The 27,755-nt window shown below is 43.4% G+C and overlaps 1 protein-coding gene and 1 long non-coding RNA gene across 2 annotated transcripts; both read left to right on the plus strand.

Annotated features, from left to right (window-relative positions):
• The first annotated feature begins 77 nt into the window (after positions 1 to 77).
• LOC118386384 (rho-related GTP-binding protein RhoE) lies at positions 78 to 8,959 on the plus strand. The gene is made up of 5 exons (XM_035774110.2): positions 78 to 395; positions 662 to 749; positions 5,748 to 5,857; positions 6,660 to 6,794; positions 7,029 to 8,959. Exons 1-5 carry the CDS (start codon positions 246 to 248, stop codon positions 7,275 to 7,277), a joined length of 732 nt encoding a protein of 243 aa, XP_035630003.1. The 5' UTR covers positions 78 to 245; the 3' UTR covers positions 7,278 to 8,959.
• A 3,478-nt stretch (positions 8,960 to 12,437) lies between these two features.
• Positions 12,438 to 15,644, plus strand: LOC118386533 (uncharacterized). The gene is made up of 2 exons (XR_004826248.1): positions 12,438 to 12,533; positions 15,374 to 15,644. It is a non-coding gene; the product is annotated as an uncharacterized LOC118386533 (long non-coding RNA).
• The last annotated feature ends 12,111 nt before the right edge of the window (positions 15,645 to 27,755 follow it).

The following is a 27,755-nucleotide window of genomic DNA, read 5'->3' on the forward strand; positions in this document are numbered from 1 at the left end:
GAAAGGGGCGGACTACTGCTTCACAAAATTACCAGGGAAAGCGATTGGTTCACCGGCGGCCCATATATACACCCTCGTACGCATCGCTGGGCATTAGCCACAGTAGTTTTTCAGTGCAACGAGGACGCGTGTGAATTAAAGGCTAAACAATATCACAGCACAGGAGCAATTGTTATGGAGGATCTGATTTCTATGCGGAGTTTTTCTCTTTGAAGTCGGCAATCTACATACATTTTAAAAAGTCAATGAAGGATACAGGATCCAGTCAAAAGCTTTCACCGAAATCCGGGATGGATCCTAACCAGAGCGTGAAGCGTAAAATCGTGGTCGTTGGGGACAGTCAGTGTGGAAAAACTGCTCTTCTTCACGTCTTTGCGAAAGATTGCTTTCCTGAGGTATGTTGTTGGATGTCGTTTGGGTAAATGCAAATAAACGTGCGGGTTTGTAAGGCGTTAGTTACCCGGGGAAGTGTTGGAAAAGAATATCGAACTTTCGTGTGCGCTTTAGTACCTGCCAAGTCTTCCATTATTCAAATGATATGCTTGCAGCGTTATGGATCAAATTGTGATGGAATTTTTTTTCATTTTAACATTGTTGAACAATTGTGTGTGTGTGTGTGTGTGTGTGAGATCGACAATAATGCGTTGTAAATTCTTTATAGAATTATGTCCCAACGGTGTTCGAGAACTACACAGCCAGTTTCGAAATCGACACGCAAAGAATAGAACTCAGTCTCTGGGACACTTCAGGTGAGTAACTTTGCATTACAATGTTTTATTTAATCTCTATAGAATTTCTTAAATATGACAGTGTCACCAGGGAAGGAGTCCGACTGGAATTTGGATTGGAACAGTGAGCGTTCGATCAACATTTCTTAACATTTGAATTTGTGGGGAATTAGACTGCGCTCTGCCTGAAATCTTAATTTGACGGGTCATTAATATATTAAACAACCCCAGTGAGTGGAGACTCTACAGAGATTGAACCCAGTGACGCATCTCTAGCATGTTGGGATGGACCGCTGTAGCGCGAGGATTTGTCTTCAATGTGCAGTGTTTACGTTCACACCTCTCGGTGCATCTAGGTCCAGAGCTGAGTAAAAACAGATGAAGCCATTTGGCTCTCAGTTGCGGTACCAGCTAAGAAAACACAATTAATTATTTATATTGTGAGTTTTGAATATCACAGCATTTAGAAAAAGCCCTGATTGGGGACAGCAACAGGCTAACTGAACTTAAAATCACTCGGCTGCCATTTCGAATAGTTTCTGACTCAATAAATGCTGGCACATTCCTTACACCTGTTCTTGCTAAAAACATTTCCCCACATAGAGGTCCCGGGAGATCTAGCCCTAAAGGCGTTCGCATAGTAGGTTCATTTTGCTCCTAACAGAACTCGGCTAGGCGAAGTGAACGTATGTGCCTCGCATACTCTTAAAATAAAAACAAGAGAAGCGGCTTAGTACTTACTGTCTGTTCGTCTTGATACACCGTAGCTATTTAATTTAAAGTGTAAATTAATATAAAAACGTACATTTATTACAGGTTTATTGAGTTACCGAGGAGGTCTCCGTCTTCAATTTTACATTAACTAAGATGTTTGGTCCGTTATTTCTCAAGTGAAATAATTTGCATGACAACGAGTAGACTCGTTGATGACTAACTCACTGTAGGGGGCGTAGAATTTGGCTTCCGAATTTAGGCTTGCCTCAAGAAAAAATGGGTGCATGAACAGCCGAAAGCCCTTGTCAAAGACCATTATATAACTGTTTCGGATGGGAAGCATGTGGACAACCCTAAGGCGTCAGTATGCTTCAGTTCGGCTGCACTCAGCCGCACTCATCTAGGCGAACTGAACGAATGTGCTCGCATGCTCTCTTAAAAAAAAAAAAAAAACTTTCGTTTAAAAAACGACAAAGCGGCAATAGTACTATTTGTCCATTTTGACTCGCCATAGCCAGTATACGCTTCCTTGAAATAGTCAGAATTAACATGGCACAATAAATCTGTCATTCATTTTCTAGTTTTTGAAGACTAGATCTAAATAGCGCAATTTTACATCAAGCGAAGGACTTGAAGTATTTGTAAGAAAATGTTCATGAAAACAATTCATATCATTGAATGACAAGACTTTAATTGAAGAATCCCTACTGTTGCCCAATAACCGACGAACGGGCGTAGACTACCTATGTCTGTTTGCCTCGAGTCGAAAATAAAACCTTACCGAAGTCCAAAACGAACGAAAACGTAACAATGTCATACAGTATACATTCCGTCTTCTGAAGTGTTTCGGCTGGGAAGCATGCGGACGCCTTTAACCCAGGTGGTAATAATTTCCTATCTACAGCCTCTGAATCAGCCTGGACTGGTTGGGGGATTGGGCTGCTCAACTCCCACGGCTGGCTGCTGTAGGGGGAGGAAGAGCTGTGGGCTGCTTCTCCAGCTGGGGGGATACGAGAGCTCTGGGCACCTCCCCTCCTATGTCCACCAGCTGATTGTAGCTTCCCATGTGTCTGTCCAGGACATTACTCCGTGACTACACCACAGCTTCAGGAAAAGCTCAGCTCACCACACCAGGCCTGATATGGGTGATGTTGGGGCCTGCCTTAGCTACACTGGGCAATATTATTTTGCAAATGTAATCTTATAGCAGAAGCTGTTCATGAGGGATATTTCTGTCCAGCACTACGAGAAGCCTGATGTTTTAGTGTCTTGTGCTAATGTTAAAGCAGTTTTTTGGGGGAAGCGTCACTATATATTGTATGATACTGGATCTCTGTTCTAGCCATTAGAGCAGATGGTTGCAGGTACCTGGCACACAGCAAGTGTAGGTTTCTCAGCTGTCAGTTGTCTCACCTCTTAGCCTCAGGCTCACCACTACACTGTTACTATCTGTGCATACGAAATGAGGTCCTGTTTGTTATTGAACCCACCGTTATCACCCAGTGTAATGAATGGGATAGTTTGTAAAGAGACACTGACTCGCAATCAGGTACAGGAAGAAAGCGGGGCACCGCCCACCCTCTATTGCTGACTGGGTCCATCTTTATTTTCTTTATGCAGTGGTGTTTGATTAGAGGCTTATTTCAAACTGGATGTCCATGTTGGGGCAGCAGGGTAGCCTAGTGGTTAGAGCGTTGGACTAGTGACTGGGAGGTTGCAAGTTCAAACCCCCGAGCTGACAAGGCACAAATCTGTCTTTCTGCCCCTGAACAGGCAGTTGTTCATTCACCTCTTGGAGGAGCAGGTCGAAGGAGTGCCCGGGGGGCAGGTGAGGGGCTGTTCTGGTGTTTAGGTAGGATGTAGTAATCAAGCACACACAGCATTTGGTCATTGTTGTCGCTTGTTTGCAGCTTCTTGATGTCTTTAGTCTAATGAGACAAAGGACAGCATGTTTATAAGGCCACCTGGCTTTTTAAGGATTTCATGATTTTGTAGTTCAGCCCTTTACCGATATGGCTGGGCTGCCCTCTAATATGGTAGCATTGGCAGAGCTCTTGCATCTGGGTTGAGTGAGTTTGAGCTGCATGCATCACAAGAGGCTGGATCTATTCACAAACACCTCATTGTTTGCAACGCTTTATTTTATTTATTAAGCTCGTTTTCAAAACTCTGCCTATATTGTGAGCAAAACATTCTCACCTTTCTATATCTGAAGTACAATGCCTTTGGGGAAACTATTCAGACCCCTCAACTTTTCCCACATTTTGTTACATTTTAGAATAACGCTGTATTGTATTAAATAAAAAATCCTCAGCAATCTACACACTACCCCATAATGACAAAACGAAAACTAGTTTTTAGAAATGTTTCTGAAAGTGTTACACATACCTTTTATATAAATAACTATTCAGACCCTTTGCAATAAGACTTGAAATTGAGCTCAGGTGCATCCTCTTTCCATTGATCATCCTTGAGATATTGTTTCAACTTGATTGGAGTCCACCTGTGGTAAATACAATTTGATTGGACATGATTTGAAAAGGCACACATCTATACACTGTCAACTGTGGGACATAATATGTCAGAGCAAAAACCAAGCCATGAGGTCACAGGAGTTGCCTGTAGAGCTCTGAGACAGGATTGTGTCGAGTCATAGATCTGGGGGGGTGTGTCTGCAGCATTGACGGTCCCCAAGAACATAGTGGCCTCATCATTCTTAAATGGTTTGGAGCCACCAAGACTCTTCCTAGAGCTGGCTGTCCTTGGTCAGGGAGGTCACCAGTCGGGGATAGTCATCTCAGTGTTTTTAGAGGTCCCCGGAGACCCTTCTATGTAGAAACATGTCCTCCATCATACAGGGATGGCTAAGGAGGAGATGGGTACGTGGCTGTCGGAATCAGGGGACTGAACAAGCCTCAGGGCTGCACTGAAATGGGGCTAATGAGCTGTCCGTCAGCAGTGCCATCGATCCTCACCTTTTTCCTGTGCGCCTGTATTATCAGTGTCCAAGTCGCTCTGGATAAGAGCGTCTGCTAAATGACTTAAATGTAAATGTAAATGTATTTAACGAGGCAAGTCAGTTAACATTCCTATTTATCCTCAGTGACTACTGTTTGTTTCTTTTATAGTACATTTAACAAGCCGTCTCCATGAGCATTGTATACGTTTGCTGAATCTATTCAATGCCGTTAAACACTCCTATCTTCATTCTTTAGCTGATCAATGAGCAGTCCCATTGTTCAGAAGGGTAAAGTCCAGGGAAGGGCCACGTGTCATCGCTGAGTTATCAGGTCAGACAAACCAACCAGGGTGGTCCCCCTAACAGACCAGTTAGGGGGGTGATTGTATGCTGGGGGGCACACGCAACTCTTCTGTTTGGCGCTCTCAAAGGATCTCCCAGACGTGCTTGTAATCTCACGAAACAAATATTCCTAGTATTCTTGGCATAGCATTCCACATCTGTAAGCTCAATGTTCCACTGCTAGTCATCAGACTGTACACGTATTGTTGGGCTTTAAAGAAGTAGTCACTATACGCTGTCCTATTCCAAATTCAGTTTGTGGAATCTCAGATGTCTTGCTTTTTACATGTGGAATACCACCTCTACTGGATAATAAGTAAAACAATTTGTCTTGTTTTTACCTGACTTTGTTGGTGACTCCTCCGGGTGTTATTATATTAGTGTGCAGTAAAATTGAGGAAATTAAAATGCATGTGGAAAGATGCTTCAAAGAAATGCAAAATAATGATATTTATGTTCCAATCTAGCCTGCTCCTAATCCATTGCCCAGTCTCCCTTTTTACATTGAGACACTCTGGGGGGTGATAACTGGTGGGATCTCATGTACTGTACAGCAGTGACCAGGGACGGGAGTGTATAATTTTGTTTCTTAGATGAAGCTTTGAATAGCTAACCTCATCAGTGAAACCCTCCTCCCTTATCTGCTCCACTTGGAAGAGGTCTCATGTCCTAATTCTGACTGAGGGCTCTGGGCTGGGTATGAATGGACGCCAGAGCGCCGAGCAAAGAGCGCGCGTGGGAGAGCTCTACGAGCATATTAAATGATTACACCAAGCTGTTACTATGGATGTCTCTAGGTGTTGACTCGCACAGTGACATGGTGTCAGGGAGTAAGTTTGCTATCCCTGGGTCATTCTAACACATGCACTGTATAAAATCTATGTCTGTAACTGATGAAATGTTAGTTTTAGCACAGTTACCGCACAGAGCTGAGGAGATGTGATGGTGTATTAATTTGACCTTGTTTGCATATTTTGACCTTGCTCTTATGCTTGTCTTTGCAGGTTCACCATACTACGACAACGTGCGACCTCTCTCCTACCCGGACTCTGATGCAGTCCTCATCTGCTTTGACATCAGCAGACCAGAGACCCTGGACAGTGTACTGAAGAAGGTGTGTTTCAGTGCTTGTATGTCCTGTATGTTGTAAACTACCTCTGCTTTGCCCCTGAATTATAGTAGGAAGTGGCTTGTCCCACTAGAATTTCCAATCAGCCCCCTTGACCCTCTCCAAAAGTCTTCTTTGTTACTGGGTAAAGTGGCTTTTCAGAAACCCCAGCGCTCCAAATTACTTTACCGGGCTGTACCAATGAGGGGACTAGAACTAGGGTTGTACCATTTGAGAGGAATGTGAAAACAAACTCACGTGAGGCTCAGCAGTAGTCCAACCGGCCTTGTTCACACATGGTCGCCCAGATCCCAGACACGGCTATTGTGGGTCTCGGTGCCCTTTGACCTGTAACGTCACCAACGCTCGGTATTGCACCAGCTGAGAGGCGTGTGGTCCTGTGTGTTGAACAACTCTGAGGGGAAACATGATGTTCAAGGCTCTGAGTAAGCCTGGAAAAGTGGAAGAGGGTGTTTTCCATTACTTAAGTTGCGGGACACAAAGCTAGCGCTGTCAGCAACTTTTTTCCCCAACGATGATCGCATGATAGAAAGACAACGAGAGGGTGTGTGGGTGGTTGACTTGTTGAGATGCTCCAGTGCATCAATACAGCCCTTTATGCACATGTTTTACTCACAGAAGCCCAAATCTTAACTTGATCTGTGCGCATAACAAAAAGTCACGTTATCCACCTAAAACTCATTTTGGGTTGTCTGGCGCTGAATATAAACCAATCCTGTAAAAGCACAACTTTTTTTTTTGTACTATAAGTGTTGCTGATATCTCCCGTTCTCTTTCCTCCGTATAGTGGAGAGGAGAGATCCAGGAGTTCTGTCCCAACACCAAGATCCTGCTGGTGGGATGCAAGTCAGATCTCCGCACAGACCTCACCACACTGGTGGAACTATCCAATCACAGACAGACACCCGTGTCATATGATCAGGTAGGCGCTACATGCATTTTTCTCGTACTTTGACACTCACTAAGATGCAGTTCATAGTTTTTATTGGACTTGTACTGTATGGCTTTCACTTGGCACTATTAGTGAATAAATGTGGCATCTGTTTACAGCTTTAAAAAAGAAATGTTAAGTCTGCTAAAATGCGCAGATTTTCAATACTGAAATATGCTTGAGTTCCAGACTCTTTGTTAATCTCTCCCCCTGATTCTGTCTCAGGGCTCTAACATGGCCAAGCAGATCAGTGCTCCGTACATCGAGTGTTCGTCTCTGCAGTCTGAGAACAGCGTCAGGGACCTCTTCCACGTGGCCACGCTGGCCTGCGTCAACAAGGGCAACAAAAACGTCAAACGCAACAAGTCCTCCAGGAGCACCAAGAGGATCTCGCACATGCCCAGTAGGCCCGAACTAACCGCTGTCACATCAGACCTTCGCAAAGACAAGGCCAAGAGCTGTACAGTCATGTGATTGCTCTAGACTAGGGTGACTGACTGTTATGGACTGGGAGGAGCAGGTGGGTGGTGAGGACTGTGCATAGAGCCCCTCTCCTCCTTCTAGACATGCATGCAAAGCAGTGGGAAGGCAGGTTATCGCCGCACATTAAATCATCAACCCCCTCAAAAAAACTGTACCAACCTACATCTAGCTGCCCTACTCTGTCATAGGAGAAGTGCACCGGAGAGACTGAGGCCACTGAACTTAAAGGTCTTCAGTTTATTTATTTTTAAAGGTCAATAAACTAATCCACAAAGAGGTGTGGACTTCTTGTCAACATTTCTTCACCCGCGGAAATGACGTGCACTTTTTTTGGTCCGGGACCTGGACAGTAAAATGCGCTAATCTGGTTTCAGGTTTTGACTTTTGTTTTCAAAGAGAAAAGTGTACTGTGGATTCACCACTGAGTGAGAAGATCCTTGTTCAGATGCGAGAGACCGCTACTGTGTTCTGCTCAGTAAAATGGTTTACGAAGAGAAATGGAGCTCTTGCGCTGGCCCCCAGGTCTCGCACTTACAGCCAGAAGTTCAAAGGACTGCCTGTTTGAGTTTTGTTTTGTTACTGCCTTGAGTTTGTCAAATGGAAATGGGATGTTTGTGTATAAACTGTTGCACACTGTTACGACAGAGCTGAAAGCCTTTTTAATGTGTTTTAGTACATTGCATATTGTTCTAGCGCTGTTTTCGATCAGCATTGCCTGCTTCCCCCTTGTTTTGCTGTCTTTTTAAGTTTACAACCAAAGAAAAGCTTGACAGTGGCGATATCGCTCAGAGCAACAGTTGCCGACTACTGTTGTGACTGGCTGCATAACGATCATGGCCAATGATTTGAAAGGATGTGCTAAATCTCTTTGAGGACGTATCCTACACCCTGGCTCCTCTGTCACTGGGTAGATTTCAGCGGTGGTGTCTAGCCCCGAAGCCAGTCACTCCGTAACTGTAGGGGTGAACACCCACGCCAAGTTTTACATGCAGGATGGGGTTAACGATGCCAGTGCTGAGAAGGTCACTGAGCTCAAATCCATTATTGCACGTATTCTTTTTAAGGATGTCCTCAGCTATGCAATGCACAGATTCTGATGACCAGTGTCTAGTTTTCAATGTTAGCTGGTTGGAGGACTGTACAGTGCTGTTTGCTTTGTGTGGTGCTCTAGTGCAGGCTACACACTACTCAGTCGATCTCTGGTGCAAGTGCACCAAAATCCATAAACTACTTTCATTCAAACGCATATCTCATAGCTAGTATCATTGTTTGGTCCTAGGCTTTGACTAGTTCACTGGGTCAGTAGGCTAAGTCAAGTAGCTAAGTAGAACTAGCCTGCAGACGCTGTAGCTATAGATACCTCCGCCCTCTCCAAGCAGCTGCTGGTGAAGTAGTTCTAAATCTAACAGCTGCAATTTTATTTTCTGTTCTGTCATCATAGTACTTTGGTGTTTTCCAATTTCTCACAACTGGAGAAGTCTGAACTGCTTTGAGCCAGCGGGTGTAGCCTCTGTATGAAAATGGTTTAAATTAACGGTCAGTGTTAGCTGTAGAACATCAACCTCATTTTTAAATTTAAGTCCATTTGTGCGTCTGTATGATTGTTACCACAGTATTTATTGAAGTTCTATATTTTCCTTTTGACAATAAAGTTCAGTGTACAGTACAAGGTCCATTTCTGTCTTGACTAAGACTTGATTTTTGTCAAACTGTCTGGAATCCCACAGATTCTGCCTGGATATTTTTATCAGAACACATTTCAGCCATTTTGTTTTTCTTGCTGCATCCTCAGTCTCCTTGCAGTAAAATAATTGCTTCGCTTGGGATAATTAAAACATTGATTAATAGTCAATTAAATATTTCATCCTTCTGGCACATTAATAATCTGAGAACATCATGGACATGGTAACCGCAGTCTTTTCAGAAATAGAAATGCTGTTTGATGAAATTGTTCTCATCTACTTGGCCAGCTTGCACTTTCTCACCAGGTTCAAACGACTGCCTCTTAAGATGACAATTAGGTTCGACTCCCGTAGATATGCTTTCACTCGCAAATTAACAGAATTAAGGCAAATGTATGCAGTTTAGTCAGATACTCCATGATAGATTAGTCAGTTTCTAGTTTGAGTTTCTCATTTTGTATAACATCTTGACTTATTTCAAGACTGGCTGTAGGCTACAGTGTTACTTTGAGTGTCTAGGTAACCACGGTTACCCAGGAAATTCATCTGACAACCTTCCCTGAGATGCAATAAGTAGCTATGTTTCGTTACATTTTTTGCTAAAACTAAATGTGGTTGGAGTGTTACCGTTACTCAACACATTAAATTGGTGACCCCCTCCCCGCTACATGTAGACCGCAAAAGCCCGGATGGATAGAATGCAATAACTAAGACTTGCCATTCTAATAAATTGGCTACCTAGGCTAGTCCGTGCCATGGTGGAACATGTACTCCTGTAGCTCTGAAACAATTGGCTGGTGAAAGTTGCCAGCCAACCAGAAAAGCAAGGTGAAGCATTCTTGAAAGTCAGGCAAATCCTTGTGCTGCAAAGAAACAATTTTATTATTTTTCAAAGCAGTAGGTATTTAGAATTAAATGGAGTGAATCTTAGATATCACGTGGCCTGCATACCTTAACTTTACGGTTGTCAGCAATCATTTGTCAAATCGTTACAATTTTTCGCAATTAAGTTTGACAAAATAAATCTACCACGTCGAACGAATGATCTTTAGAAAATGTTTATCTGCCATTTCCATTACATGTGGCAATGATATATTTTTTTGGGGAGAGCCATTGCTTTTGTGGAAACCTGCCTACTGAATGTGATTCAGACATTCTACAGAACCATGCAGGACAGAACGGTGGCTGTTATGCTCATCAAATCACAGATGGAAGCGTTGATCCAGTGGGTGTACATCAGTCTTCTCTGGTGAAAGAAGTTGGACCTGTTCCAAAAAGGATCAGGGATTTCCTCCCTGGACCCTACCTGAATAAATTGTTTTAAAGGGAAATGTAAAAAAAAAAAAATGAAAAATCAGCTTCCTCTCCAGCACCACATGTGAAAATGGCACGTTTTATAGTAAAAGATGGGAGAGAAGTGTTTCCAATGTCATCAACCAATGAATTGGCAATAACTAGTCAAAATTGGTTAAAATCACGATGCACACCGATGTCATTGGAAACACATCTTCTGCCATCTTTTGTACTAAACATAAATGTGTCATTTTCACATTTGTTGATGTTGGGGTGGTGCTCGAGATAATGAATATGAAGTAGATTTAAAAAATATTTTTTCACATTTCCCTTGAAATATGGAGACCCGGTTTGAACGAACCCGAGAACAACCAGACCCGGCACCGTATAGACCCGGTGTGATCCAATCAGAGTCAGGGAAGCAGCTGAAGATGTATCATTTTTTAGATATGCTATTAATTAAAACTGTTAATGCCCGCATCGAGAGAAAAAGGAACAGACTTGGCAGCAGGCCAACGTTTGTGAAAAGAAGCTTGCAGCATAAATTAGTTATCTTTCTACTGCAGCAGTCAGGTTCAGGTCTGTACAGGTCCTTACCGGCAAATCAGTTCTAATTACACATACCCAAGAACCGTGACAATCAAATCTGTTCCAACCCGGATCCGATGGGCAACTACAGAATTTCGGACCTGGTCGGGTCTCAGGTCGACCCTGGGTAATCAGGTTCGGGTGGACCCATGAAGACCTCTACTGTACATGTCTCTGTGTGGAATGCACAGCATCATGATGGATTACGTGCTGATATCGCAGTTGTTTGCCAAGCTGAATTTCTTTTCCCACCCCCTCCCTTCCTTTCCTCACCAGTGAGCAGTTCTTCAGGCAGAACCCCTGGTAAATTTGTGACACACAAGTATAACACATTTGTCATCAGCAGCAAGGCATGTTGATTGCAGACCATTTGCCATGTGCATTGTGAATGCATAGTAATTATATCTGTAGGGGTCTTGTCACATGCACTAACTCCGTGAATGTCCCCCTAACCATGTAATGCTTTAGTTTTTTTTTTTAAACAATCTTATATATCACTTGCTGGTCAATCAAGGTTACAGCTCAGATGACCCCTCTTTCCCTACAGCCCCAGTAGTCCCTAAAGAACCCGTGTCCTTGAACCCTAGAACATCTGCTGTACAGTCATTGGCCTATCCTGTAATATTCCACGAGGTATAGGGAGCATGATGCATGACAGTTCCTCAGGTAGTATGAACTACACTACAACAATCTTAATGTGTTGTGAAAAGTGTTATTAAATGTCATGTAATATTTGAAATTGTATATAACTGCCTTAATTTTGCTGGACCCCAGGAAGAGTAGCTGCTACCCTGGAAGCAGCTAATGGGGATCCTTAATGAATACAAAATACAAATCTCCCTTTGACCTCCTCCACCTGATGACCTTTTGGCAGTTCAACATAATACTGTTTTTCAGCTTGTGTGTACACTGTTTGGGAATAAAGAATGTGTATTTCGGTTTAGTGTATGCATAGTACTTGGTTTAGTAATAAACAAAGCAAATATTTATGCCCTGCTTTTCCTCCAGTTGCGCATGGCACCTAATGAAAGAAAACTTGTGCATCAGTAGTTATGTCCCAGGAATCCAATAGAGACAATGAATTTCTATTATCTTTTGATGTGTGTGTGTGTCTGTGACTAGCTTGTGACAAAGTGGCCCCTGCTTGACTATAGAGAGAGAGAGGTGGAGGAGGGAAATAGAGGATAGGCTTTAGGGAACATTCTAATCCCCAGAAACAATTGGCCAGATTGTGAAGACGGCTACACACCAGCTCAAGCAAAGAATATTAACAGACTTCTAAAGTGCTTTAGAAAGAGACAGTGAATTCAAAACAGTGTATTCCTCCCCTGTTCTATATTCAGCTTGATGGCAATTTCATGTTTTTTTTATTTCAGGGTTCAAAGCGTAGACATATTCAGTGTTTCTGCACATCAGCTTTGATCATTTAGTACACAAACACAGGTTGGTGGCACCTTAATTGGGGAGAACTTGCTTGTGGTAATTGCTGGAGCAGAATAAGTGGAAAAGTATCATTCCATTTCCTTCGCTCCAGACATTATTATGAGCCGCTCTCCCCTCAGCAGCCTCCTGTGTCGCAAAGATACAAAAAATGTATGCAAAGTTGAATCACAGACTTTCTAAACCCAGAGACGCAACATCACGAGACTTCCGGAAACGCTAACGAAACAGAACAGGCGACCAAGTAAAACAAATATTCCTTAATTGTTTCTCTATAGTCTGGTTTACACCAGCTCTCGAACTCTTCTCGCTGTCTGGTCACGGGTCAGACAGGCTACATTTTTCTCGAAATACAACCTAGGTTACGTTTCAAACTCAAAGTAGACAACCCTCGGCCCTAAACCCTCAGCCCGTGAATGACATTTTGCATTGTCACATCCTTAAATGTCCCTTGCCCAAGCGAGGGAAAGTGATGATCGAAGAGGCAACGTCCTTGGTGAAAATCTTCAAATTGAGCTTAAAAACAACCAACCTAAAGCTATGAATGTACCTAGTAAGCTAACACATCTAGCTAGCACTCATGTCAGGTAGCTAGCTACAGTTACCCATAGCTGGCTAACTAGTTTTATATTTTGGTCATTTATTCCAATACATTTCAGAATTGCAAAAACATGTTTATGAATCTAGCAACATTTTATAGGCTCCTCACTACGAGACTAAGCCAATTTGCCAACGCTAAAATCAATGTGTATATATATATATATATATTATATATTTTAGCAAGCTAGAGTCATACTTTTTTCTGACATGCTGAAAATGCAGCCTTGTTGATTATATTTGACACTTCGCGGCCATCAGAGTTTGATATGTGACTACAGTTGGAATTGAATTGTGGGTCATATCCAGTAGTGATTTTAGCATGTAAATCTTGGTGGGTCAAAAAAAGATGGTGGTATGCATACCAGCAAAGCCACACTAAACAATACATTAATTGCACTATAAACGGTGCCCACCAACTGTTCGGGTCTACATAAAGCTGTCCCATCACCTTACCTACCACTGCTACACCTGGCTTTCAGTGTAGCCTTGTCTAGCAGCTAAACAGTTCATTCAGCATCATTTACTGCCTTTTAAAATGCTTCTTATTTTTTTTGCTAATATGGCTGACTTGTTGAAACAAATGTGGTTTCTACTGACAATTGAGATGTACAAACTATGGCATAAGGGGACGACAAGATGGTCCTTCTGTAGCACAGTTGATAGAGCATGGCGCTTGTAACGCCAGGGTAGTGGGTTCGATTCCAGGGACCACCCATACGTAGAATGTATGCACACATGACTGTAAGTCGCTTTGGATAAAAGCGTCTGCTAAATGGCATATATTAAGAGGATAAGAGGCAATCCGTAATTTCGATGAAGACATTAATGAGCGAGCGACGACGGACGTAGTCGATACAACTATTTGTTTAGCACATTTGAAATGTACAGCGACATAATTCAGAACATGGGCCGTTCTTACAGTGTCCTACTCTCAGCAGCACTGTCAAAGCTATACACAAAAAGTTTGCAAACAAGCACACACCGGCCACGAACGATCTGTTTTACAATAGACCAAATTATTAGGCACATGGGCTACTAACATACACTTAGTATTACTTTCTTAGCTACAGTATACATATCTCTCTGGCATCCTACGTAATTTATGAAGCAGCAAAACACATTTTTGGACTCACGTTGTTGTGATGTGCTTGAACAGGAAAGTGACGCGATGGTCCTTTGTGTGCACATTTTGTCAACAAAGAGAAATATGCCGGATTTACAATTCCGAGTTGAATGACCATTCAAAACGTATTATTCCCGACTTCCCAGTTGCAATGCTTGCAGTTAGCCACTGTCACCAATTCTTTACAACCCACTCATTGTTGAATTTGTGATCTCCAAATTGTTGTGTAATGTTTATGTCCATGAGCACCAATACGTGTTATCTATATTTTCTCTTCATTATTTCTCTTCATATGACAGGGAATAAAAAGGATTTGCCAGTATACTTGATTCATGATGATGACTGCTAACTAAAATTGCGAAAGTAAAATGTTGACATGATCAGTCCAATCACAGTGATATATAATGTGATTTGACGTCATTTCTGTGGCCAAAGACCTTGAGCCTTCTTGGAAGGGCACTTCTATTGTAACTCTGTGGCAGCACCCAAAAGGCTCACATTCTTGATGTCTACCCTTACTAAAGGCGAGTGACACTGAGCCAATCATGGTGCAATGCTCTTATTTTCTGCTGGCCTGCCCTACCACCACAGAAAGCACTGAGCTAGGCTGAAACACCTGCATTTTGGAGCTGCCTGTTTGTATGCAGCTTTATTAACTCACTGATATATATATAAATATATATATATATTTTTTACATTGTTTGCAAACTGATATGTGATACATATTAATGCCAAAATAACATGCAAAACAGGCTAACCCACCCCCCAAAAAATATTTCAAAAATCATATATATATATATATATATATATATATATATATATATATATATATATATATATATATATATACACATGTATTTTAACAGGTGGGGCTCTACAGGCCAAATTGAGGGTCGAGGGGGCAACGTTAGTGAATTGGACCTCCACCTAAGATTGCAATCAAACTACATCCGGTTTCGATGGGGATTCCCCCGAGGGAAAGTGGATAGCGCCAGGGCTAAGGGGGTTAAAATAAGGTGCCCTAGATTCGAACCAATGTCTTATGCTGCGTTCAAGTGCTAGTCGGAACTAGGAAACTTGCATTAGCAAGTTAGAAATTTCAGAGTTTCCTAATGCAGCATTAAGTAATTGAATATGTTATTTCTTGTGAAAGTGACAAACTGACACGTATACATTTTCTTCAAAATCAACTTTATATCGAACAAGTGCCTTTGATTTGACCGCCTGCTCTCATCCACAGTCTGACTCGAGATGACTGTTAGACCCAGCGACGTGTTTCTCTGAACATGAGCTTAGCTACAAGCATTATCAGGGATTTACATGTTTTGGTTAATGTTATACTTCATCTTATGTCTTTTCAGGATCTTTGTGAAGGAGTGTGAGCTGGAGGAGCAACTGTCACCTGCATGGGTGAAAAAGAAGTGGAGGAACCTCAGGCTTAAACAAAAATAAACTGCATCTTTGTGCTCCTCTCCCTCCCAGAAGGGTCCAGATGTGGAGGCTGGAGAAGGAGGTGACTGCCATGTTCTACTATTTTTGGTGAAGTCCTCTTTTTTCCAAACCCAAATTTAGATTTCTGTTTTCTCATTGAAAAGGGTTTCTTGTAATAAACATTTTGATTTGATATTGGCACATCTACTGTTGGTGTTTTACTTTCAACATTAAAAAGTCACTCACACATCTGACATATCTTGTTGCAAACACATCAACCACATGTTTGATTCCATTGACTCCATTCCAGCCATTATTATGAGCCGTACTCAATTCAGCAGCCTCCACTGGTAGGCAACTACAACACCCGACAGTGCAAAATAACAAACCAGGAGGGAAAGGCAAAGGGTTTCTTCAAAATGTCCCTCTTTTGTCCTATCTGTTGTTTAAACCAATATGTTTTCCTCAAATACAACATGCAAGTTAATTGTAGTGATTCAGTATGTTGCTATCTGTCCAGTGTTTTAGACCATGTGGTAAAGTGGTAGCATACCAAATCATAAAAAAATGGGTAGGCTACAAAACGTTCTCTCCACAGTTGTAACTCACATGCCACTTTCCACATACTCAGTGCTGTAATCGGTAACCATGGTATATATAGGACTTCCTAGCAACAAAGGCCTTGAGGCATCAAAAACAGTAATCATAATATCCTCTATGATTAAAGCAGTAATGTGAGAAAAGTTAAATCTTATTTGAATTGTATTCGGCACTGATGCAGCAATATTCCACCCATCACATATTTCCACTTCACTGTACCCCTCGAGACCTCTTCTCTTCCCTACTGCTCTGCTTTGGTGAAATCTCCCAGGATCCTCCACTGTGTGGCTAAATTGCACTGCAGGCTCCTGTTCCTCTTGTTGGGAGACTGTAGTTTAATCAGACTGCACCAGCAGAGAGAGGCTATAGATCTACTGTACACACACACACACACACACACACACACACACACACACACACACACACACACACACACACACACACACACACACACACACACACACACACACACACACACACACACACACACACACACACACACACACACACACACACACACAAAAGCACACACACAAAAGCACACACACAAAAGCACACACATAAACTAACCCTTGTTCTATCGAAACAATCACATTTCTTTTCACATAGTCACATACACTTTGAGGCAAATTCCTGACTGGAGTTGCCGTCCCTCCCCCCAGTCTGTTTCATATAGGATTGATGTCATAAAACAAAGGTCTGTTAGTGATTATATGTCAGCATCTCTCTGTAGGGAATCCTCCTCATCTCTGTTGGAATCAACAGCAACACTACAGAAGAATAGAATCTCTCTGCAGCCATCTGCAGACAACACAGTGTCTCCTTATACCACCAACAGATATTACACCGGGCTGAAATAATAATAAAAGAAACTCCAGCTCATAAGAATATGATCGATATAGAGATGTATCTCTTTGTGACAGGGGATGCAACTGCAAGTGGCTGTGCCACTGAAATACAAGGCAATGGAATATGATATGAGTGTTGCTGGCAATACTAACGTTATTCACTTTGTCATTGATATTGTGCTCGGATCAAATCAAATTGTATTAGTCACATGTGCCGAATATAACAGTGAAATGCTTACTTACAAGCCCTTAACCAACAATTCAGCGTAAAAAATATGAATAAGAATAAGAAATGGGAAGACTGAATCTGCAAGGCTCTCCAGAGGGTAGTGAGGTCTGCACAACGCATCACCGGGGGCAAACTACCTGCCCTCCAGGACACCTACACCACCCGATGTTACAGGAAGGCCATAAAGATCATCAAGGACATCAACCACCCGAGCCACTGCCTGTTCACCCCGCTATCATCCAGAAGGCGAGGTCAGTACAGGTGCATCAAAGCTGGGACCGAGAGACTGAAAAACAGCTTCTATCTCAAGGCCATCAGACTGTTAAACAGCCACCACTAACATTGAGTGGCCGCTGCCAACACACTGACACTGACTCAACTCCAGCCACTTTAATAATGGGAATTGATGGGAATGATGTAAATATATCACTAGCCACTTTAAACAATGCTACCTTATATAATGTTACTTGCCCTACATTATTCATCTCATATGCATACGTATATACTGTACTCTATATCATCGACTGCATCCTTATGTAATACATGTATCACTAGCCACTTTAACTATGCCACTTTGTTTACATACTCATCTTATATGTATATACTGTACTTGATACCATCTACTGTATCTTGCCTATGCTGCTCTGTACCATTACTCATTCATATATCCTTATGTACATATTCTTTATCCCCTTACACTGTGTATAAGACAGTAGTTTAGGAATTGTTAGTTAGATTACTTGTTGGTTATTACTGCATTGTCGGAACTAGAAGCACAAGCATTTCGCTACACTCGCATTAACATCTGCTAACCATGTGTATGTGACAAATACATTTGATTTGATTTGATTTGAAATAAAAGGAACAAATAATGAAAGAGCAGCAGTAAAATAACAATAGCGAGACTATATACAGGGGGTACCGGTACAGAGTCAATGTGCGGGGGTACCGGTTAGTCGAGGTAATGCCTCCTGTAAGACCCTACAGTGGGGCAAAAAAGTATTTAGTCAGCCACCAATTGTGCAAGTTCTCCCACTTAAAAAGATGAGCGAGACCTGCAATTTTCATCACATGTACACTTCAACTATGACAGACAAAATGAGAAAAAAAAATCCAGAAAATCACATTGTAGGATTTTTTATTAATTTATTTGAAAATTATGGTGGGAAATAAGTATTTGGTCACCTACAAACAAGCAAGATTTCTGGCTCTCACAGACCTGTAACTTCTTCTTTAAGAGGCTCCTCTGTCCTCCACTCGTTACCTGTATTAATGGCACCTGTTTGAACTTGTTATCAGTATAAAAGACACCTGTCCACACCTCAAACAGTCACACTCCAAACTCCACTATGGCCAAGACCAAAGAGCTGTCAAAGGACACCAGAAACAAAATTGTAGACCTGCACCAGCCTGGGAAGACTGAATCTGCAATAGGTAAGCAGCTTGGTTTGAAGAAATCAACTGTGGGAGCAATTATTAGGAAATGGAAGACATACAAGACCACTGATAATCTCCCTCGATCTGGGGCTCCACGCAAGATCTCATTGGGGTCAAAATGATCACAAGAATGGTGAGCAAAAATCCCAGAACCACACGGGGGGACCTAGTGAATGACCTGCAGAGAGCTGGGACCAAAGTAACAAAGCCTACCATCAGTAACACACTACGCCGCCAGGGACTCAAATCCTGCAGTGCCAGACGTGTCCCCCTTCTTAAGCCAGTACATGTCCAGGCCCGTCTGAAGTTTGCTAGAGAGCATTTGGATGATCCAGAAGAAGATTGGGAGAATGTCATATGGTCAGATGAAACCAAAATATAACTTTTTGGTAAAAACTCAACTTGTCGTGTTTGGAGGACAAAGAATGCTAAGTTGCATCCAAAGAATACCATACCTACTGTGAATCATGGGGGTGGAAACATCATGCTTTGGGGCTGTTTTTCTGCAAAGGGACCAGGACGACTGATCTTTGTAAAGGAAAGAATGAATGGGGCCATGTATCGTGAGATTTTGAGTGAAAACCTCCTTCCATCAGCAAGGGCATTGAAGATGAAACGTGGCTGGGTCTTTCAGCATGACAATGATCCCAAACACACTGCCCGGGCAACGAAGGAGTGGCTTCGTAAGAAGCATTTCAAGGTCCTGGAGTGGCCTAGCCAGTCTCCAGATCTCAACCCCATAGAAAATCTTTGGAGGGAGTTGAAAGTCCGTGTTGCCCAGCAACAGCCCCAAAACATCCCTGCTCTAGAGGAGATCTGCATAGAGGAATGGGCCAAAATAACAGCAACAGTCTGTGATAACCTTTCGAATACTTACTGAAAACGTTTGACCTCTGTCATTGCCAACAAAGGGTATATAAGAAAGTATTGAGATAAACTTTTGTTATTGACCAAATACTTATTTTCCACCATAATTTGCAAATAAATTCATTAAAAATCCTACAATGTGATTTTCTGAATTTTTTTTCTCATTTTGTCTGTCATAGTTGAAGTGTACCTATGATGAAAATTACAGGCCTCTCTCATCTTTTTAAGAAGGACAACTTGCACAATTGGTCGCTGACTAAATACTTTTTTGCCCCACTGTATGTACTGTACATTTTGGTAGAGATATATAAAGTGACTATGCATAGATAATAACAAAGAGTAGCAGTGGCATAAAAGAGGGGGTGGGGGGCAATGAAAATAGTCCGGGTAGCCATTTGATTAGATGTTCAGGAGTCTTATGGCTTGGGGGTAGAAGCTGTTTAGAAGCCTCTTGGACATAGACTTGGTACTCCGGTACCTCTTGCCTTGCGGTAGCAGAGAGAACAGTCTATGACTAGGGTGGCTGGAGTCTTTGACAATTTTTAGGGCCTTCCTCTGACACTGCCTGGTATAGAGGTCCTGGATGGCAGGAAGCCCTGCCCTATTGATGTACTGGGCCGTACGCAGTACCCTCTGTAGTGCCTTGCGTTCAGAGGCCGAGCAGTTGCTATCCCAGACAGTGATGCAACCCGTCAGGATGCTCTCGATGGTGCAACTGTAGAACCTTTTGAGGATCTGAGGACCCATGCCAAATATTTTCAGTCTCCTGAGGGGGAATAGGTTTTGCCGTGCCCTCTTCAAGACTGTCTTGGTGTGCTTGGACCATGCTTGTTTGTTGGTGATGTGGACACCAAAGAACTTGATGCTATCAACCTCCTCCACTGCAGCCCCATCGATGAGAATAGGGGCGTGCTCGATTCTCCTTTTCCTGTAGTCCACAATCATCTCCTTTGTCTTGATCACATTGAGGGAGAGGTTGTTGTCCTTGCACCACACGTCCGGGTCTCTGACCTCCTCCCTATAGGTTGTCTCGTCATTGTCGGTGATCAGGCCTACTACTGTTGTGTCATCGGCAAACTTAGTGATGGTGTTTGGCCGTGCAGTCATGAGTGAACAGGGAGTACAGGAGGGGTCTGAGCACGCACCCCTGAGAGGCCCCCGTGTTGAGGATCAGCGTGGCGGATGTGTTGTTACCTACCCTTACCACCTGGGGGTGGCCCTTCAGGAAGTCCTGGGTCCAGTTGCAGAGGAAGGTGTTTAGTCCCAGGGTCCTTAGCTTATTGATGAGCTTTGAGGGCACTATGGTCTTGAATGCTGAGCAGTAGTCATTGAACAACATTCTCACATAGGTGTTACTTTTGTCCAGGTGGGAAACGGCAGTGTGGAGTGCAATAGAGATTGCATCATCTGTGGATCTGTTGGGGCGGTATGCAAATTTGAGTGGGTCTAGGGTTTCTGGGATAATGGTGTTAAGGAGAGCCATGACCAGCCTTTCAAAGCACTTAATTGCTACAGACGTGAGTGTTACGGTGTGGTAGTCATTTAGGCAGGTTACCTTAGTGTTCTTGGACACAGGGACTATGGTGGTCTGCTTAAAACATGCTGTTATTACAGACTCGGACAGGAAGAGTTTGAAAATGTCAGCGATGACACTTGCCAGTTGGTCAGCGCATGCTTGCAGTACACATCCTGGTAATCCATCGGGCCCTGCGGCCTTGTGAATTTTGACCTGTTTAAAGGTCTTACTCACATCAGCTGTGGAGAGAGTGAGTCGTCCGGAACAGATGGTGCTTACATACATTTTACAGTGTTATTTGCCTCAAGTCGAGCATAGAAGTAGTTTAGTTTGTCTGGTAGGCTCGTGTCACTGGGCAGCTCTCAGCTGTGCTTCCCTTTGTAGTCTGTAATGGTTTGCAATTCCTGCCACATCCTACGAGTGTCGGAGCCGGTGTGGTACAATTCGATCTTAGCCCTGTATTGACGCTTTGCCTGTTTGATGGTTCATCGGAGTGCATAGCGGGATTTCTTATAAGCGTCTGGGTTAGAGTCCCACTCCTTGAAAACAGCAGCTCTAGCCTTTAGCTCAGTGCGGATGTTGCCTGTAATACATGGCTTCTGGTTGGGGTATGTAGGTACGGTCACTGTGGGGACGAAGTCATTGATGCACTTATTGATGAAGGCAATGACTGAGGTCGTGTACTCCTCAATGCCATCGGAAGAATCCCGGAACATATTCTAGTCTGTGATAGCAAAAAAGTCCTGTCGCTTAGCGTCTGCTTCATCTGACCACTTTTTTATTGACCGAGTCACTGGTGCACTGGATGAGAAAGCTTGTGAGTTATGGGCATGGTTCGAGAAAACATGCTCATGTTCGTTCATGTTGTTTGCCTTTTTTTCCTTCTTTTAATTCACCTTTATTTAACCAGGTAGGCTAGTTGAGAACAAGTTCTCTCTTTTGACTTGTTAGAAGGAGATAATATATTACCACTGAATTTTAATATACAATCTGCTTGTATCGTAATGTTTAATGTCAGAGGCTGGAGCCAGTGGAAATATAAGGTGGGATATTTCTTATTGTTATCCAATGAATATATTTTTCACAACCAGTTCTATTGGAAGCGAGCCGTCTTGTGGAGATGGAGTCAGATTGTTGAAGATGTATGTATTCAAACTGAACCGATACAAAATAGAGAGAACGTAGTAGCAACCCCTCGACCAAATATGGTAATTTACATACCATTATACTACCCTCTCCCCCACACATGAAATTAGCTGGAAGATCAAACCCGTTTTCAAGGAGAATTAGCCTTTTATTATTAATGTAGACAGCACGAGCACTTGAGGAATGCCCATCCCGAACCATGTTTGTGACACAAATGGCACCCTATGCCCTATATAGTGCACTACAATAGACCAAGACCCATCGGGCTCTGTTTCAAAATAGTGCACTATTTAGGGAATAGGGTACTATTTGGGATGCACCCTGTGTTAGATCTCAATGTGCAGTACTCTCTGTTCCAGACCAAGCTGAGCTGTGCTGACGGAGCTGTGGACCATCAAACTCACTCTGTCTGGCAGAGAGATGATCTCTAGATCTGGAGCTGAAGCTCAGTCAAAATCATGTCCTGTAATGTCCTGCATTAGACAGACAAAGGCCATGTGTCCCAAATTCCCCGTATAGTGCACTACTTTTTACCAGAGCATTATAGGACCTGGTGACAGGTAGTGCACTATCAAGGGAATAGGGTGCCATTTGGGACGCACTCAGTCTGAGCAGGCCTGGAAGTGAGATCATCAACACGGACAGTGCAGCTGTGGATCAACCAGTATCGATATCACCCCAGGGCAGGGACTAACAGGAGAGGCTCCAGCACAGGACCGAACTGTACACGTTAGAGATATACTGAGTAGACATTATCCGTCAAGCCTGGACCCAGAGGGCAGGGTTATTGAACTCCGTTCAGAGTATTTGGAGAACGGAGAAAAAGATAGAACAGCCAACAGGCTGTGGTAAACGGTCCATGTTGAACCGGTCCATGTTGAACCGGACCATGTTGTTGTTGCCTACTGCTCTGTGTGTCAGTGTTTTCGTCTGACGAGCACTGCCTCGGGTGACTGACTCAGCGGTGGTGAATGTCAGAGTGTGAGGGCAACATTAGTCTCGTAACACACCCTGCCTTTCTAGTCTTGACTGCCTTGTTTAGACAGAGCCTCCTGTTAGTGCAGAGTTGGCCTGTCTGAGCACCATTTCTGCAACAGACCTGCAATTCTTCAGATATGTCCTCCAGCGGACTCTTCAGCTATGTCCTCCAGCGGACTCTTCAGCTATGTCCTCCAGCGGACTCTTCAGCTATGTCCTCCAGCGGACTCTTCAGCTATGTCCTCCAGCGGACTCTTCAGCGTTTTCCTGGAATACCCACAAATTCACCCCTGTTTCACTCACACACCCCTCCACACTACTCCTTGACCCTCCACCCCGACCTCCCCACCTCCTTCCACTTGAATTAGCATTACATATAACCTGTGTCATTTGTCATGATGAACCACCAGACTACTTTGTCATCCCTGAGTGGGGAGTTGATTGAAATGCTGTCCTCATCCCTTGGTGTCAGAGGGGTCACGGTGTTATGTAATGGTGATTATCAGGGGACAGAGGCTCCACTGAGGAGAGAGGAGAGAGAAAGAATGAGAGAGAGAGAGAGAGAGAGAGAGAGAGAGAGAGAGAGAGAGAGAGAGAGAGAGAGAGAGGGAGAGAGAGAGCAAAAGGGAGAGAGAGCAAAAGGGAGAGAGAGAGGGGGGGTCTGTCATCAAGAGGTAGGGAGAGAGAGAGAGAGCGAAAGGGAGAGAGAGTGAGGGGGTCAGTCAGTGAGAGGTATGGAGAGAGAGAGAGAGAGGGTCACAAAGAGATAGAGCGTGGTACACAACGTGTTACTGACCTGTCCAGATTAAACTCCCGGTCTTGACGCTGGCCCTCCTCCACAACAGGGGGCATTGTATTTAAATTCACACTTCACGTTGGGGTCAGTGCTCTCTTTCATCTCAGAGCGTCCCTATGGACAATTAACCTGACAGGGTGTCACTCTGAGGAGCATCAGACATCTCTGTGGACACATCAGACTCTCTGTGAGAGATGGCACTTCCTGTCCACTACTGACCAGTGACCAATAGGTCCTTAAAGGAGCTCATCTAACTCTAATAACCAAGGCCGGATTTAGAAATCATAGGCACTGGGGCTTTGTCTTTTTAAAAATATCAAATTGGGAGTTGTTGAGAAAATAGTTTTTCTGTTGGTTCTACAGATAGACTAGTCTTCTCTCATCAGCAGTAGGCATTCTCTTTCCAAAATGTGCGTTTTTCCCGCGATTGTATTTAGAAATCTGCAAACGGCAAATTGACAGCCACAATCAACCATCGAAATATAATCCATAGATTGTAGTTCCCATTCAAGTCATATGACTGGCATTGTTTGCTAGTGTCCCCATGAGTTTAACAGTCTAATTGCCAGGGTAAGAGGTTACAGAAACTCTCTATAGGTTATATGTCTATGGCCACAACACAAAAGCTGTAGCCTGTATTTGGAGCTCATGCTGCCCAAACTGAGGCGTTCCTGACTGTAGGCATACCGTAGCTGCCAAAATAAAGTAAACACTTCAGTAAATGTTCTTGGCATGGTTTATTAGGTCCGCTTGTAGAATCTATGCCAAAGTGCATTGAAGCTGTTCTTGAAGCTTCTGGTGGCACAGCATCATTTTAAGACACTTTAGGTTGGTGTTTCCTTAATTTTGTCAGATACCTCTATGCCCTTCTGATAAAACTTAGTCCACAGTTATTATTTATTAACTATTGATCCTCTGCAGCTAAATTATACCCTCTGGTGTATTTTGAACATTGAGAGCGGGCTCCTGTGGTTGGATAATATATATATTACATATTATATTATTACGTACGTTAATTACATTTTTGCCCGACTCACACAATTAACCAGTCACATGTATGTGTTATTCTGTTAATTTTTTATTTATTTTGTTAATCAGTTCCCCAATGAAGGCAGGGCCCCCAAGTTACCCAATCTAGGCAGGGCCCCCCAGTTACCCAATCTAGGCACAGAGAGAGAGGGCCCCCCAGAGAGAGAGAGGGCCCCCCAGTTACCCAATCAAGGCAGGCCCCCCCAGTTACCCAATCTAGGCAGGGCCCCAGTTATTCAATCAAGGCAGGGCCCCCCAGTTAGCCAATCAAGGCAGGGCACCCCAGTTAGCCAATCAAGGCAGGGCCCCCCAGTTAGCCAATCAAGGCAGGGCCCCCCAGTTAGCCAATCAAGGCAGGCCCCCCCAGTTAGCCAATCAAGGCAGGCCCAGTTAGCCAATCTAGGCAGGGCCCCCCAGTTACTCAATCTAGGCAGGGCCCCCCAGTTAGCCAATCAAGGCAGGGTCCCCCAGTTAGCCACTTGGCCCCACTACCTCCTCTCCTCCCCCCATCTGATGATTAGCAGAACGTCAGCAGGCTGCAGCAGGCTGTCTGTACTCATTGAGAGCAGTCACATGAGTCTTCCTGTGGTTGGCGGTTGCAGTAAAAATATATATATATAATATATACAACATATATAATATATTGTGCACAGTGGGGAGATCAAGTATTTGATACAGTGCCGATTTTGCAGGTTTTCCTACTTACAAAGCATGTAGAGGTCTGTAATTTTTTATCATAGGTACACTTCAACTGTGGGAGACGGAATCTAAAACAAAAATCCAGAAAATCACATTGTATGATTTTTAAGTAATTAATTTGCATTTTATTGCATGACATAAGTATTTGATACATCAGAAAAGCAGAACTTAATATGTGGTACAGAATCCTTTGTTTGCAATTACAGAGATCATACGTTTCCTGTAGTTTTTGACCAGGTTTGCACACATTGCAGCAGGGATTTTGGCCCACTCCTCCACACAGACCTTCTCCAGATCATTCAGGTTTCGGGGCTGTCGCTGGGCAATACGGACTTTTAGCTCCCTCCAAAGATTTTCTATTGGGATCAGGTCTGGAGACTGGCTAGGCCACTCCAGGACCTTGAGATGCTTCTTACGGAGCCACTCCTTAGTTGCCCTGCCTGTGTGTTTCGGGTCGTTGTCATGCTGGAAGACCCAGGCACGACCCATCTTCAATGCTCTTACTGAGGGAAGGAGGTTGTTGGCCAAGATCTCGCGATACATGGCCCCAACCATCCTCCCCTCAATACAGTGCAGTCGTCCTGTCCCCTTTGCAGAAAAGCATCCCCAAAGAATGATGTTTCCACCTCCATGCTTCACGGTTGGGATGGTGTTCTTGGGGTTGTACTCATCCTTCTTCTTCCCCCAAACACTGCGAGTGGAATTTAGACCAAAAAGCTCTATTTTTGTCTCATCAGACCACATGACCTTCATCCAGATGGTCATTGGCAAACTTCAGACGGGCCTGGACATGCGCTGGCTTGAGCAGGGGACCTTGCGTGCGCTGCAGGATTTTAATCCATGACGGCATAGTGTGTTACTAATGGTTTTCTTTGAGACTGTGGTCCCAGCTCTCTTCAGGTCATTGACCAGGTACTTCCGTGTAGTTCTGGGCTGATCCCTCACCTTCCTCGTGATCATTGATGCCCCACGAGGTGAGATCTTGCATGGAGCCGCAGACCGAGGGGGATAGACCGTCATCTTGAACTTCTTCCATTTTCTAATAATTGCGCCAACAGTTGTTGCCTTCTCACCAAGCTGCTTGCCTATTGTCCTGTAGCCCATCCCAGCCTTGTGCAGGTCTACAATTTTATCCCTGATGTCCAAACACAGCTCTCTGGTCTTGGCCATTGTGGAGAGGTTGGAGTCTGTTTGATTGAGTGTGTGGACAGGTAGGTCTTTTATACAGGTAACAAGTTCAAACAGGTACAGTTAATACAGGTAATGAGTGGAGAACAGGAGTGCTTCTTAAAGAAAAACTAACAGGTCTGTGAGAGACGGAATTCTTACTGGTTGGTAGGTGATCAAATACTTATGTCATACAATAAAATGCAAATGAATTACTTAAAAATCATACAATGTGATTTTCTGGATTCTGTCTCTCACAGTTGAAGTGTACCTATGATAAAAATAACAGACCTCTACATGCTTTGTAACTAAGAAAACCTGCAAAATTGGCAGTGTATCAAATACTTGTTCTCCCCACTGTATATATTTCCTTCGTATTTATTTTTTTGTTACTATTTTGTTGTTGCTGCCTCATAGGCCCCCCATGGGGACTGGGCACAGTGGCTTTCAGCCCTGGTAAACCCCTGCATTAATCTGACCCTGCTCATGACTGAAGGGGAGAAGGGGAAGATCTCCTTGTAGTAATGGGCGACCAAAGGTCAGGTCTTCTTGAATGGAAAAGAAAACACTGTCTTACGTCCCACCCTTCCACCTTTTAACCTCCTGTAACAGACACACATTAATCGGTTTGACGTAGGCTACTAACTGTTCTATAATTAAGAAATAAGGCCCAAGGGTGGTGTGGTATATTGACCATATACCACAAACCCCTGAGGTGCCTTATTGCTATCATAAACTGTTTACCAACGTAATTAGAGCAGTAAAAATAAATGTTACACGGTCTGATATACCACGGCTGTCAGCCAATCAGCATTCAGGGCTCATACCACCCAGTGTATAATGGAGTCTGGAATCGACTGACTAAGGAGTCCAGTGGAGTGAAGGAAAGTTTGACTGGATTATTATCAATGTGTTGAGCTCCCCCCTAGTTATGAGCATTTAGATGGAGTCAGATGCTTCATTTCTTCCGTGGTGGGTGTCCTTATCTCATTTGCTCTCT

This window comes from Oncorhynchus keta, chromosome 7 (genome assembly GCF_023373465.1).
Source record: "Oncorhynchus keta strain PuntledgeMale-10-30-2019 chromosome 7, Oket_V2, whole genome shotgun sequence".
Taxonomy (NCBI): Eukaryota; Metazoa; Chordata; class Actinopteri; order Salmoniformes; family Salmonidae; genus Oncorhynchus; species Oncorhynchus keta.

What these genes read in the sequence shown, in the direction of transcription:
- LOC118386384 (XM_035774110.2), top strand. Translation starts at nt 246, where the DNA reads ATGAAGGATACAGGATCCAGTCAAAAGCTTTCACCGAAATCCGGGATG. An exon ending in CAGTCTCTGGGACACTTCAG is followed by an intron (nt 750 to 5,747) that starts GTGAGTAACTTT and finishes TTGTCTTTGCAG; the next exon opens with GTTCACCATACTACGACAAC. An exon ending in CACCCGTGTCATATGATCAG is followed by an intron (nt 6,795 to 7,028) that starts GTAGGCGCTACA and finishes ATTCTGTCTCAG; the next exon opens with GGCTCTAACATGGCCAAGCA.